The 16,052-nt window shown below is 26.6% G+C and overlaps 1 protein-coding gene across 1 annotated transcript; it reads left to right on the forward strand.

Moving 5' to 3' along the window:
- Positions 1 to 8,886: 8,886 nt before the first annotated feature.
- LOC122505828 lies at positions 8,887 to 12,285 on the forward strand. The gene is made up of 4 exons (XM_043617675.1): positions 8,887 to 9,964; positions 10,085 to 10,430; positions 10,542 to 10,705; positions 10,979 to 12,285. Exons 1-4 carry the CDS (start codon positions 8,887 to 8,889, stop codon positions 12,283 to 12,285), a joined length of 2,895 nt encoding a protein of 964 aa, XP_043473610.1.
- Positions 12,286 to 16,052: the final 3,767 nt, after the last annotated feature.

A 16,052-nucleotide genomic window follows, 5' to 3' on the forward strand; every position in this document is an offset into this window, starting at 1 on the left:
CTTTATAGGTTTAACACTTCAGATATTTCATATTGTTTTTGACACTACTGTAGATTACAATAAAAAACGGATCAAAATAACGAAATTTAAAAAATAAGTGAAAGCCGAAATAACGATTGTACAACAAACGACTTGATGAAAATAACTGAAAAATATATTAATACTATAAAAATGACATTTTTACCAAATTTTACAAAAGGACAATGATAAAATGGTTAACGAAAGTTTCCAAAATGTCAGCAATTGCAAAAGTTATAATTTTTACATCACAATAATAAAGCGAAAATTAACGAACGTAAGTAAACAATATTTTAGATGAATTCAAATTATTCTCATAACGATTTTGTTAAAACAAATAAAGCTATATTGTAGCGTATACAAACTGATTAAATATCTATTGGTTATTTTACGAAAGTTAGAGGAATATAATAGAAATAAAATAAAAGCCTAAAATTTAAATAATTTTCGACGACAGTCTTCTAAATTGTAATATATACATCTATGTAAGAATTTATACGAAAAAGTTTTTACAATACAAAAATATATATACGACAGTTTGATAATTTCGATATTTCTTGACAAATATAATCCCAGAAAGATTTAACCAAATGATACGATAAATAAATTAACTTTCGAATTTCTCTAAGTAAATTTATAATAAACGATTATTTTAACGAAATGAAATTAAACGACTCAAATGTTTAGATTATTTGTCAATAATAAAAAAAAGTTCATAGTAAAAGATGATGTAATAAATACTTAAATCAGAACAATTACAGAAACAAATTTGTCTTTAAACGACTGGTTCATTAAAATAAAAATTGATAAGACAGTGAATTTTTAGAAAAACAATGATGAATTATTAAAAACGGAGGGAGATAAAATAAAGAACGGTTTAGTTAACCTTAAAGACGAATTATTAAAAACGGAGGGAGATAAAATAAAAAACAGTTTACTAAACTTTGAAAACCATTATTAAAAACGGAGGGAGATGAATTGAACAAAAGTATAAATAAATAAATATTAAATTCACACGAGAAAATTACGAGACTCATATAGTCAGAAAATAGTTTAAATTAGTAAGAAACTAAATTTTCTGAAATTACGATTGTTTTAAAGAATCCAATATGATAGTTAAAAATAGTAAAAAGTCAAAATATTTATTTAAGATGAGTTTTTCAATTGAAAATACGACAGTTTAAGATCTCTTAAATTGAAAGCAAGATTAATAATTCCAGTATTTAAAACATAAAAATTTATATGATTTAAAATAAATTTATGCGACAGTATCTAAATATTAATTTTTATACGAACAGTATTAACAACAATAACTCATAACGATCTTAATCAAACTCATGTGAACCTGAATGTCTGTTAGATATGAAAATACGACTTAGAGATAACGAAAAGCATGACAGTTATACAAGAAACAGATGTGAACGAAATTATGATCAGCTAATAAATTTAAAAAAAAACAAATGTATTAGAACCGTTATCAAATCAAGAACGAAAGGAACGTGGAAATAAATGACAGTTTGGAATTCTATGAAAAAGCTCTTAATATTTCTTAAAGAATAACGATTGATTAGTTTTCTATCACATAGATAAAACTATAAGTTAAGATAAAATTTATATTATAATCTTACTGGAAACAAGTGAAATTTGATCAAATAAATAATTTAACGTTTGACTGAAATTAAAATTATATTTGAACTTCATAATTAGACGAAACGATCTGTTTGCTTATTTAAACGTAGGTTTTTGTTAATAGCAAATAATGTTTTTCAAATGTGATTTTGTAATTTTGATTCTTGTAATGCGACTGTTTCAAGACATTATCTCTTGAAATACTAATAATCAAATTTACATTTTTTATTGAAATTTGAGATTAAATATTGCTATTGATGAAAGTCAATATTTTAATAAAATTATGACGATAAGCGAATCCCCGACGAGAAAGTTTGACAAAGTTTTATTTACAACGACTAGTTAAATATGATAATAAAGCTGCAACGATATGTACAAAACTATTGGCGAAATAAATTAAGGCATATGACATGACGGATGTTCGTCAAGAATGTATGAAATAATATGTTAAGTACGATTGTGTAAATATCGAATGTTTTTCAATTACATAATAATTGTCTGATATAATAACGAACAACAAAGTTGTGTGATAAAAGTTCAATGCGTAACTATATATATATATATATATATATATATACCTAATAACGACAGATTCCTCTTAGGTAATTTCAAAAAAACAACTAATATGTAAGACAGTTTCTCTTCTAGACAGTTTGAATAAACAAATGATTAAACGACAGTTCTTCTAAGAAAAATTTAATTGAACAACTGAAATACACGACAGTATACGATATGTGACGATGGTAATAAATATACTTAAATGACGAAATTAATTATTTTGAATAATTTTCAGTTACTGAATGAAACTCAGACAAAATGATTGGTAGATTGGTAGATGAGCTGTTCGAAAGGTGTCCTAAGATTTACAGAAGTTACATATATCAAATTCGACAATGCTGAAATGTCCAGAAAATTCAACTTGAGAAAGGATGGACTTGAAACGACTATATTTAAAATAAATTGAGAAACTTATAAATTATTTTAGCTTGAAATTTGTAAAATTGATCATTTTTATTTATATTGTAAACGAGTCAATCTCGGGAGGGAGTGTTGAAATATTGTATATTCGCGCCTAATATCTCGCTTGGATCTAACAGTAGTTCGATTCTACGTCTCTACCGTGTACGCACGCACTTCTTCTTCTTCTCGATATCGCTTCGACCGTGAACGTCTCGATCGTCTACGAGCTCTTAATAAACGACCGATTTCATCCGTATTTGTGTGTTCTTATTGACTACATCCTGCTCTAAATAATCTGCATGCCAACAGTAAATTTAAAAATTAAAATTAATAAAAATTAGTTTCTAATTTTTAAAAATTTAATATTTTTAGTATTTTTAATTGCATATTTCCAAAAATATTAAAAAACTTATTCCTATAAAATTGTTTTATCATAATTTTTTAAGATTTAATTTATTTATTAAAATTTCGGAAAAATTATGGTCCTATTTGTAATTAAAATTCTTAAAAAATTTAATTATTTTATATTTTTTAATATTCAATTATTTTTAAAAGATTTTATCAAATTCCAATATTTTAGAAATTTTTCAATTGTATCTAATTAAAAAACTGTAAAAAAAAATTCAAAAATTATTTTAAAAAAGAATGAATTATTTTTATATTTAAGTAATTGGATTGTAGAAGATCTTTAGGAAGAAAAATATTTTTAAATGATTTACAGATCAAGTTTAGTTAAAAATTATAAAAAATTGTTGAATTCAGTAAGGGTTATAATTATTGCATCTAATTTTTAGAAATTACTAAAATTTATCAATTTTACTCATTTTCCATAAACTCTCATATTTTCCTATAAAAAGAATTTTGTCAGGGAAATTAATTTCAGTGTCAGTAAATTGTCAGGGAAATTAATAAAATGAAACTTGTGATCACTCTATATTTGCTTCAGATAACTTGAATGATTTGAATTACATTTTTTATTTGAATCAAATATATCTTAATTGGATTAATTAAATAATTAAATGAATAATTTGTTTAACAGAAATAATAAATTATTTTAGTTAATTAATTTATTTCACTCAATTATTTGATAAAAACAAACAAAAAATATTTGAATCAAATAAATATTTTATTGAAACCATAATAATTTATTATTAATAATAATAAAATAGATTCATTTATTTAATAGAAATTGACTTTTATTTCAATCAAAAAATACTTTGTTTTGGTGCAAATAATTTTTGTATTTAGACTAATTAATTATTATTTGACGCAATAAAAGGATATTAATTTTAATTAAAATAATTAATTTGGATGAATAATTAAATATTTGATACCAATAGATATTTAGTTATTTCAAAAATTATTTTATTAATGCAAATAAATATTTATTTAAATTAAAAAACATGCATTATTAAATCAAGTAATTTTCATAATTGATTTAAGGGGACATTCCAGTTCAAAACAGGAAAAAAGAAGGCTTTTTTAGTATATATTATTAAAATAACTATGACATTTATTTAAAAAAAATTTTTTACATGTAATAAATAATTTATTTAAGAATTTGTAAAAATTTTTTTTTATTTTTATTTCAAAATGGCGGCGATATTCGCCATTTTCGAAAATGCCCATTCTCTTCGTTAGATAATTCTTTAGGTGTGGAACCTCAAAAAAGTGGAATTTTCTTCCCCTCCTTTTTTTAGAGTACTTTTTCCCTAAAATATGCGAAAAAAGGTGTTTTTATTCAGAATTTCTCTTATAAAAAATGGGGAGTTGGAAATTTTCCAGTTTTTGAGGTTCCACTTATAGGCATGATGAAGCTGAATCAAAAGCCGTTTGATTTTTTTAAATCGCTTCAGAAGAACTCGAGATATCACTCTTACCAGATCAAAAAAAGACATTTTCAGAAAAACGCATTTAAAGTTTTTGTTCATAAGTTTCGAAATTTTTTTTTAAAATTCATCGGATTTGCTTGAAAATTGTTACTCGGAGGTTTTTGAGGTCGCTAATTACGAATATGGAATCAGATTTTTAAAATTCAATATGGCGAATACAATATGTCGGACACTTTTTTTCAAAATCATTGGATTTGCTTGAAAATCGTTACGGGGGGGTTTTTGGGGTCGCTGATTACGAATATATGACATCATTTTTTCAAAATTAAAATGGCTGATGCAATATGGTAGACAAAAAAAATTAAACGAAAAAAAAATTAAAATAAAAAAATTTTCTTTTCCGCCATATTAGATCCGCTATTTTGAATTTTGAAAATTTGATATCTAATTTGTGATCAGCAACACCAAATGCATTTTTGTTTTTCTTTTTTAAAAAATGCAAATGAGAAAACATTTAAATCATTCGATTGCTTATCCGCATACAAAAACATCTTTGACATGGCGAAGAATAATGATGTATAACTTTTGTTTTACTTCGAATTTTGCAATAATAATTTAGGAAAGTATTCTTCATACTATAAGAAATCCGAAAATAAAAACAAAGAAAATCGATTTTTTTAACATTTTGAACTGGAATGTCCCCTTAAAGCAATATTTATTAGATCCAATTATTTCATTTATTTGACTTAAGTAATTCGTGATTGGTTTAAATAAATATTTATTTGATACTTTAAATCAAAATACTTATGTACAGTAAAATTTACTTAGTTCAAATAAACATTTAATGGATAATAAATAATTAAATCATTCAATTGAATCAAGTTTTTTTTAATGTAGAGAGCATAATTAATCTTTTTAAAATTAGTTGTTTATATGTGAAGATTTAATCCCCCTTTTCTAAAGGGGTGGTCCATACATCACGTCATATTTCAACTTGCAGAAAAAATAGCGCTAATTTATGTAATATGAAGGAGGGGAGGGGCCAAAAATAGTGTGACGTAATATATGGATGGCACCTATTTTTATTTATGACTGAGTTTTCATAACTTTTTGTAATTTAAAGTAATTTTTTATACTTCATTTTCTTCGAAATAATCAATTTGTGGATTTTTCAAAATTATATGCATTTCAGAACGCGCTACAAAACTAAGTAAGAACCTTTCTAGGTCTCTTTCTAGGTCTCGAAACATTTAAATATTATTAAAAAAATATTTGCTTGGTTCAACTAATTTTAATTTTGCTCAAACCCAAGTAGTATTATACTATATCACCTGAGTGTCATGGCGATATCTATCGGGGATATTTATGTGATACTAAGGAAGTATCATAATATCAGCTTTTTTTAATATCACTGTGACATTCCTGTGATATTGAGGGGATATGGCTGATATTAATATGGAGGTGATATTTTACAGAATTTTTTCTATAAGTTCAAATTTCAAATTATAATGGAAATTCGGTGAAATATCACCTCAATATCGCAGCTATATCCCCTCAATATCCCGCCTCAATATCGCAGCAGTATCTCCTCAATGTCACAGCCATATCCCCTCAATATCGCAAAAATATCACAGGGATATTTAAGAAGCGGACGTTTTTACACTTTTCCAGTATCACAGGAATATCCCCGACAGATATCGCCTTGACACTCAGGTGATACAGCGTGCTACTTGGGAAAAAATATGTATTTGCCTGAAAGAAATAAACAGTTTTGTCTATAATTTGGTTTGTAATAATAATAATAATAATAAATAATTTGTTTATTTATTTGACTTAAATTAAATATTTAAGTTCTTTATAAACATGTTTTATCAATAATAATGGTATAAAGGTTCGGTTAGAGCAAATTGAAATTTGATTATTTATCGTTTTTTATAGTTTTAAACCTGCAATAAAAGATATAAAACTGCATGTCTCCAAACAATTTACCACATGACAGCATAGTTCTTAATTTACACGCAATTTTACTAACATTTTTCATTGTTTGGTTCATTTTGACACGATGTTGATTATATAGGTTAAAGGAAAATTGGCTTAAAAATACTATTTTCAAATATTGCTTTTTTTACAAACTTTAGTTAATTTATAAAAAATATATAAAAATTAAGCTGTACTTATAATTTGGGAAGATAATAATTTATTTATAATTCACAAGTATAAATAAAAAATGTAATAATTTTACTGAATTTACATATGATTTATTATTTATATAAGTTAAGAATAATTAAATAAATATATTTTTCCAGCCAGAAAGGTGTTTCCAGATTTTCGAGCGAATTTTTCATCCAGTTAACCATGTCGAGTAAAAAAAGGTATATGAATTTAAGTACTGATGATTACAAAATTATAAATACTGAGGGGGAAATGCTTAATGATAATCATATGTTTAAATTTTTAGAATTGTTAGAAAGGGAATCAAATTCAGTTGTTTGTATGCAAAGTACATTACTTTTACAAACACTTGAATTGATTCATCCTATTGAAAAAATCAAAAGTATATTCAAATACTTTTCAGTGGTCGTTTGGATAAAGGTCATTGGATTTGTACTTATTATGATGGGAAAAAAAATATATTTTTGATAGTACTAATAGAGGGTTTTTAACTGCGGACGAAATAGAATATTTAGTTAGGTTATATCCTTTTAAACCACCAGTAGTTTTTGTGACAGTTGATGAACAACCAAATGGTGTTGATTGTGGTGTATTTTCAATAGCTTTTACAACATCTTTATTTTTTAATAAGATGCCGAATGTTCTTGAATACGATCATGGCAAAATGAGAAAGCATTTGAATTTAATGTTTAAAAATAACCGTTTGAGTAGTTTTCCGTCTAAAGAAACTTCCGATTTTCGATCCACGTTTGTTGAGCATGATTGGAAAAAGCTTTCTATTGATCGATCTAAGAATCTCTTTGTTAAAAAAATAAATTTCCCTAAGTTGGTCCCTGTCAACGAGGTAAGTAGAATTATATCTCTTGAGCATTCAGAGATTAACCTTTCTTCACCTGAAGAATGTGAAAAAAAGAAACTTTGTTTAATAAAAGATAGAGAGAGAAAGCGAAAGGAAAGAATTGAAGAAACATGTGAACAAAAAAGAAAACGACAAGAGGAGGATAAACAAAGAAAACGTAGCCGTAAAAATAATGATGTTGAAAAGAAAGAGTGCCAAGAAAATAATTCAGTGATTAACCTTTCTTCACCTGAAGATAGAGAAAAAATAAAACTTCATTTAATAAAAGACAGAGAAAGAAAGCAAAAGGAAAGAATTGAAGAAACAAGTGAACAAAAAAGGAAACGACAAGAAGAGGATAATCAAAGACAACGTAACCGTAAAAATAATGACGTTGAGAAGAAAGAGTGTCAAGAAAATAATTCAGTGATTAACCTTTCTTCACCAGAAGATAGTGAAAAAAAGAAACTTTGTTTAATAAAAGATAGAGAGAGTAAGCGAAAGGAAAGAATTGAAGAAACAAGTGAACAAAAAAGGAAACGACAAGAAAAGGATAATCAAAGAAAACGTAACCGTAAAAATAATGCCGTTGAGAAGAAAGAGTCAAAAAAATAATCCAGTGATTAACCTTTCTTCACCTGAAGATAGTGAAAAAAAGAAACTTGACGAAATAAAAGATAGGGATAGAAAAAGAAAGGATAGAATTGAAGAAACAAATGAACAAAAAAGGAAACGACAAAAAGAAGATAAACAAAGAAAACGTACTAGTAAAATATATGATAAGTTGGAGACATTAGGAGCTGCAATCATTCCTTTTGAAGACTTTGATGAAAATAATATTTCAAAAAATTATTTTTATCCCACATGCACAAAAACGGCGCTTTCTGATAGCAGCCGACAGGGAGGAAAGTCATTCATTTCTTCGACCGTATGAAAATGGCGGCCGTGTTCTCCCAAGGGCAAGAAAATTAGCTGTTCACATGCATTTTTCTTGCCCAAGGGAGAAATCGGCCGCCATTTTCATACAAATCGAACAAGTGAATGACTTTTACTCCCTGTCGTCTGCTATCTGAAATCGCCGCTTTTGTGCATTAGGAATAAAAAATATCGTAAGTAACACGAGAATAAAGGCAGACAATTTCTTTACGATGATTTTTGTGACACGAGTGGAGGTCGAGGGCGCCGTAGGCGCCCCGAGACCGGAACGAGTGTCACAAAAATCACCGTAAAGAAATGGCTGCCTTTCTCCTTTTGTTGCTTAATATACTATTAGGTTTAATGAATGTTGAATGTGAATTTTGTAATTCGTTAAATTTTATGTGTGAAAGACCGGCCGATAAAAAATTTAGTACTTGTTGTCATAAGGGGAAAGTAAAATTAGATGAGTTAAGTCCTTATCCATTGTATTTAAAAGATTTAATAATAAGAAATATTGAAATGTGGATTAAACGCGACAGATCACTGAATCAAAAAAAATTTAATGTTCCATCTTGTAATGAAGTAGCAGTTGTATTTGTTAGTGAAGATGGTGAACCTCCAATGGAACGTGATATATGTATACACCCAAAAGATTCGAAAAGTATACCAATTTCCACTCTTAGTCCAAATGTTGATCCTATGACATATCCTATAATGTTTCCCGCAGGTGATCCCGGTTGGACTGTAAACATTAAGCATACGCAAGGTAATCGTAATGTAACTCCCCTACAATTTTATATGTATCGTCTTTCGTATAGAGGAACTTTTAATCCTTGTTTAGCATTAGGAAAATTAACTCAGCAATATATAGTTGATGTATGGTCTAAAGTTGAAGGCGAACGTTTAAAATATATTCGTTTACAGCAGAAAAAACTCAGAGCGGAATTATACTGCGGATTAATGGATTATATAAATAATAAAGCAAAAGATGAAAATGTTCGACCAGGAAAAATGATTATTTTACCTTCAACATTTATTGGTGGACCACGTTCTTATCAACAATCTTTTATGGATGCTATGCGATTAGTTCAAGAATTTGGAAAACCAAGTATTTTTCTTACTATGACATGTAATCCCAAATGGTCTGAAATTACTGAAAGTTTGTTAACTGGTGAAATTGCATCTGATCGGCCCGATATTGTGGCTAGAGTTTTTCAACTAAAAGTAAAAGAATTAATAAAAGAAATAAAAGACAAAGAAATATTTGGAACAGTTGTTGCATTTGTTTATGTAATAGAGTTTCAAAAGCGTGGATTACCGCATGTACATTTAATTTTATTTTTACGTAATCCAATTCGCGATGCAGAAACAGTAGATCAAATAATATGTGCAGAAATTCCAGATGAAACAAAAAATCCTGAACTATACAGTATTGTAAAGCAATTTCAAGTTCATGGACCTTGCGGAAATCAAAATATGAATTCACCTTGTATGGATCCTGAGAAGAAAGTTTGTACAAAACGTTATCCGAAACCGTTTTGCTTAGAAACAAATTATCATTCTAAAAATTATCCAGAATATAGACGAAAAAATGATGGTAAACAAATTATTTTTTATAACAAAGGTGGGTCTATTAAATGCGTTGCAGATAATTCGATGATTGTACCATATAACCCATATTTGAGCAAAAAATTTGAATGTCATATTAATCTTGTAGCATGTGGTAGTACAGGTGGAGTTAAATATTTATTCAAATATTGTTATAAGGGACATGATTGTGCAATAGTAGGTTATAAAGATGATAATAATAAGGAAATGCAATATGATGAAATTATACATTATTTAAACACACGTTATGTATGTCCACTAGAGGCAATGCATAGATTATATGAATTTAACATGCATGAACAATCACATGCAACGTATAGACTTGCTGTACATTTGCCTAATCAACAGTCAATATGTTTTAAAGAAGGATTAGAGGAAGAAGCAGTTGATAAATTTAAAAATACGACATTGACAGCATGGTTTAAATTGAATGCAGAAAATCCTGAAGCTCGAAAGTATTTATATGCAGAAATACCACATAATTATTTTTTCGTTGAGTCATCAAAAACTTGGAAAATAAGGGAACGAATCAATAAACCTTTAATTTGTCGTATGTATTTTGTTAGTCCAAAAGATATTGAAAGATATTATTTAAGAATTTTGCTTCTTTATGTACGTGGTGCAACATCGTTTGAAGATATAAGGACATACGAAGGTATTAAGTATAACACTTTTACCGAAGCAGCGCGTGCAGGAAATTTGATGATAGATGATAATGAATGGGATAATTGTTTGACTGAAGCTGTTAGCATGAAATTTCCTAAAAAACTTTGTCGTCTATTTGCATATATATGTGTGTTTGGGTTGCCTGTAAATGCTGTTGATTTATGGAACAAATATAAAGAGCACATGATTTTCGATACTAACTTACCGGTCGAAGTAGCAATTTAAAAATCATTAGTTTTAATTAACGAAGTACTTATTTTTCATGGATTTATGTTACATCAATTTGGTTTGCCAAATATTGATGAAAAAATGATTAAAATTTATAATTCTAATGTAGATAAAGAAAATAATGAATTATCATTACAATTGCTCAAAAAAGAATCTGACGCTCTTATTAAAAGTTTAAATGATGAACAACGGCAAGTTTTTAATGATGTTATGATGGCCATACATAATGATGAATATGGTAGTAGATATTTTTTTCTTGATGGGCGTGGAGGAAGTGGTAAAAGCTACTTACACAATACAATTATTACTAAAGTCGAAAGTGAAGAAATGGTAGTTCTATCAGTTGCTTGGACTGGTATAGCGGCTAATCTTCTAAAAGGTGGACGAACGTCACATTCTATGTTTAAATTTCCTATACCAATCAATGAAGATTCAACATGTAATGTAAGTGGAATGTCGAAACATGCTGAACTTTTAAGGAGTGCAAAAATTATTATCTGGGATGAAATTACAATGGCCCCAAAATATGCTTTACAAGCAATGGAATCTATGTTAAGAGATATTACAAAATGTAATAAACCATTTGGAGGAAAGGTTATTTTGCTTTCGGGAGATTTCCGACAAACTCTACCAATCGTTCCACATGGTAGTCGTACTCATATTGTTGAGGTATGTGTGAAAAATAGTAAATTATGGCATCATTTTGAAACTAGATGTTTACATGTGAATGTTAGATTAGATAAGACACAAGTAGAGTTTTCGAACTGGTTATTAAATGTCGGTGATGGTAAACCGCAGAGTATGTTTGAAAAAGAAAATAATGTTTTAGAAATTCCGCAGAATTTAATTTCGAGTGGGAATTTAATTGATGAAATATATGGATCATCAATAAGTCTAAATGATGAGACTGTATATTCTTCTTGTATTCTTTCGTTAACTAATGCTGAATTATTAGATTTAAATGAACGCATTTTATTAAAATTAGAAGGGAAAGAAATAGTGTATTATAGTAATGATTCACATATTGATGATGAGGACCCAAAAGATATAAACAATGTTATCCCAATAGAATTTTTAAATAGTTTAACACCAGATGGTTTACCTCCTCATAAATTATCGTTGAAGATAGGATGCATAATTATGCTTTTGAGAAATATGAATTTAGTTCAGGGATTATGTAATGGAACTAGATTAGTTGTAAAATCTTTAATGAAAAACGTGATTTCTGCCGAAATACTTAGTGGAAAATTTAAAGGTGAAATAGTTTTTATTCCTCGCATTGATTTGTCTCCTTCGCAAGATACATTTCCGTTCAAAATGGTAAGAAGACAATTTCCAATTAGACTTGCTTATTTGACCGGCGCGGTATCAACTCTACACATTTTAATTGTATACAGTGCAACTGAACACCGTTAATTCTATACAGTTCAACTCTATACATACGAATTTTAAAAAAGTTTAATTTTAACTCTACACAGTTTAATTAAATACGCGTTAGTTCTGCACAGTTCAACTCTATACAAATAAGTTTTTAAAAATTAATAACGTTTAACTGTATACGGTGCAATTGTATACAGATTAATTTGATAAATTTTTAGTTTTTAGACTTGTTTAACTCTATACAGTTTAATTAAATACACGTTAATTGTGCACAGTTCAACTCTATACAAATAAGTTTTTAAAAATTAATAATGTTTAACTCTATACAGTGCAATTGTATACAAATAATTTTGATAAATTTTAAGTATTTAGATTAATTTAACTGTATACAGTTCAACTCTATACAAACGAATTTTGAAAAAGTTTAATTTTAACTCTACACAGTTTAATTAAATACGCGTTAGTTCTGCACAGTTCAACTCTATACAAATAAGTTTTTAAAAATTAATAACGTTTAACTGTATACGGAGCAATTGTATACAGATTAATTTGATAAATTTTTAGTTTTTAGACTTGTTTAATTCTATACAGTTTAATTGAATACGCGTTAATTGTGCACTGTTCAACTCTATACAAATAAATTATTAATAATTAATAATGTTTAACTCTATACAGTGCAACTGTATATTTTTTTAGGTTCGTTAAATTCCATACAGTTCAACTCTACACAGGCATTGAAAAACAAATTAACATTTTAATTATATACAGTTTAATTAAATACGCGTTAATTGTGCACAGTTCAACTCTATACAAATAAGTTTTTCAAAATTAATAACGTTTAACTCTATACAGTGCAATTGTATGCAGATAAATTTAAGAATTTTTAATTTTTTAGATTTGTTTAATTCTATACAGTTTAATTGAATACGCGTTAATTGTGCACTGTTCAACTCTATACAAAAAAGTTTTTAAAAATTAATAACGTTTAACTCTATACAGTGCAATTGTATATTTTTTTAGGTTCGTTTAATTCCATACAGTTCAACTCTACACAGGAATTGAAAAAAAATTAACTTTTTAATTCCATACAGTTCAATTAAATACACGTTAATTGTGCACAGTTCAACTCTATACAAATAAGTTTTTAAAAATTAATAACGTTTAACTGTATACGGTGCAATTGCATACAGATAAATTTAAGAATTTTTAATTTTTTAGATTTGTTTAATTCTATACAGTTCAACTCTATACATTACTGTCCATACAATAATTAAAAAATAAATGCAGATCAGAAACATGCATTTATTTTTTAATTATTGTATGGACAGTAATGTATAGAGTTGAACTGTATAGAATTAAACAAATCTAAAAAATTAAAAATTCTTAAATTTATCTGTATGCAATTGCACCGTATACAGTTAAACGTTATTAATTTTTAAAAACTTATTTGTATAGAGTTGAACTGTGCACAATTAACGTGTATTTAATTGAACTGTATGGAATTAAAAAGTTAATTTTTTTTCAATTCCTGTGTAGAGTTGAACTTTATGGAATTAAACGAACCTAAAAAAATATACAATTGCACTGTATAGAGTTAAACGTTATTAATTTTTAAAAACTTTTTTGTATAGAGTTGAACAGTGCACAATTAACGCGTATTCAATTAAACTGTATAGAATTAAACAAATCTAAAAAATTAAAAATTCTTAAATTTATCTGCATACAATTGCACTGTATAGAGTTAAACGTTATTAATTTTGAAAAACTTATTTGTATAGAGTTGAACTGTGCACAATTAACGCGTATTTAATTAAACTGTATATAATTAAAATGTTAATTTGTTTTTCAATGCCTGTGTAGAGTTGAACTGTATGGAATTTAACGAACCTAAAAAAATATACAGTTGCACTGTATAGAGTTAAACATTATTAATTATTAATAATTTATTTGTATAGAGTTGAACAGTGCACAATTAACGCGTATTCAATTAAACTGTATAGAATTAAACAAGTCTAAAAACTAAAAATTTATCAAATTAATCTGTATACAATTGCTCCGTATACAGTTAAACGTTATTAATTTTTAAAAACTTATTTGTATAGAGTTGAACTGTGCAGAACTAACGCGTATTTAATTAAACTGTGTAGAGTTAAAATTAAACTTTTTCAAAATTCGTTTGTATAGAGTTGAACTGTATACAGTTAAATTAATCTAAATACTTAAAATTTATCAAAATTATTTGTATACAATTGCACTGTATAGAGTTAAACATTATTAATTTTTAAAAACTTATTTGTATAGAGTTGAACTGTGCACAATTAACGTGTATTTAATTAAACTGTATAGAGTTAAACAAGTCTAAAAACTAAAAATTTATCAAATTAATCTGTATACAATTGCACCGTATACAGTTAAACGTTATTAATTTTTAAAAACTTATTTGTATAGAGTTGAACTGTGCAGAACTAACGCGTATTTAATTAAACTGTGTAGAGTTAAAATTAAACTTTTTCAAAATTCGTATGTATAGAGTTGAACTGTATAGAATTAACGGTGTTCAGTTGCACTGTATACAATTAAAATGTGTAGAGTTGATACCGCGCCAATCTTTTGATAAAGTTGGAATATATTTACCTATATCAGCATTTGGTCATGGTCAAGTTTATGTTGGTTGTTCTCGAGTAAAATCTAAAAAGCATCTGAAAATTCATGCTGTAGATTCTGCAGTTTATCAAAATTTAGAGTTTCCACAGAAACTATATATTAAAAATATTGTTTTTGAAGAAGTACTTCAATAGAAAGTAATTATTCTTTTAATTAGTTAACGATTGTTTTGATGTTGATAATAATGACAATTTTAATTACTATTTTGTTGATATTGGTGATGATAATTCTGATTATTATTTTGTTGATGATGATAAAGGTGATGATAATTATGACGATTATTTTATGATGATGAAGATGATGATGATAATTATGATGATTATTTTATGATGATGAAGATGATTATTTTACGATGATGATGATAATTATGACGATTATATTATGATGATGATAATTATGACAATTATTTTATGATGATGATAATTGTAACGATTTACAATTATCGATTTATTTTGTTGATGATAATAGTGACGATTATTTTGTTAATTGTGATGATTTACAGCATAAAATACTGATTTAATTTTATTAATATTTTTAGTATAATGTTAACAAAGTTTTAGAAAAATTTTATGCTTTGAATTATTCTAATTTATTCTAATAAAAACAATCGTCAACATATATAAAGTGAGTAATATAGTTTTTCTTATTACATAAACTACGAATGTATATTCTTTTACTCAAATAATAATTTTTATTACAGATTGCGAACGAGCCACTACAATTATTCTGTATTTAAAAAGAGGAATCGTTAATTGCCTGCCGATTGGTTGATTACTGGCTGAGAAATAATAAAAATGTGGATAAGGATCAAAAACAGTTAAAAGTAAATAACTAAGAGGTTATAATAATTTATAATAATAATAATTATATTGTTATATAAAATATTATTATTCTTATCATCGTTATATTAATTATATTATCACTTGTCAAAATCTGTATTATTTTCAACCTAAACATGGACTAGGATATCATGAACATTACTTTTCATTTAGTTTGTTTGAATTACTAAAAATTTAAGTTGTTTATTTAAAAAATATACTTTAATTAAACTAAATTATAAAAATATTAAATTATAATTTTTAAAGTTTACCATACAATTTTTAAAGTCTTTTTTATTTAAATTTAATTAATTAATACTT

Source organism: Leptopilina heterotoma, unplaced genomic scaffold (genome assembly GCF_015476425.1).
Source record: "Leptopilina heterotoma isolate Lh14 unplaced genomic scaffold, ASM1547642v1 Lhet_372, whole genome shotgun sequence".
In the NCBI taxonomy this organism is placed as follows: domain Eukaryota; kingdom Metazoa; phylum Arthropoda; class Insecta; order Hymenoptera; family Figitidae; genus Leptopilina; species Leptopilina heterotoma.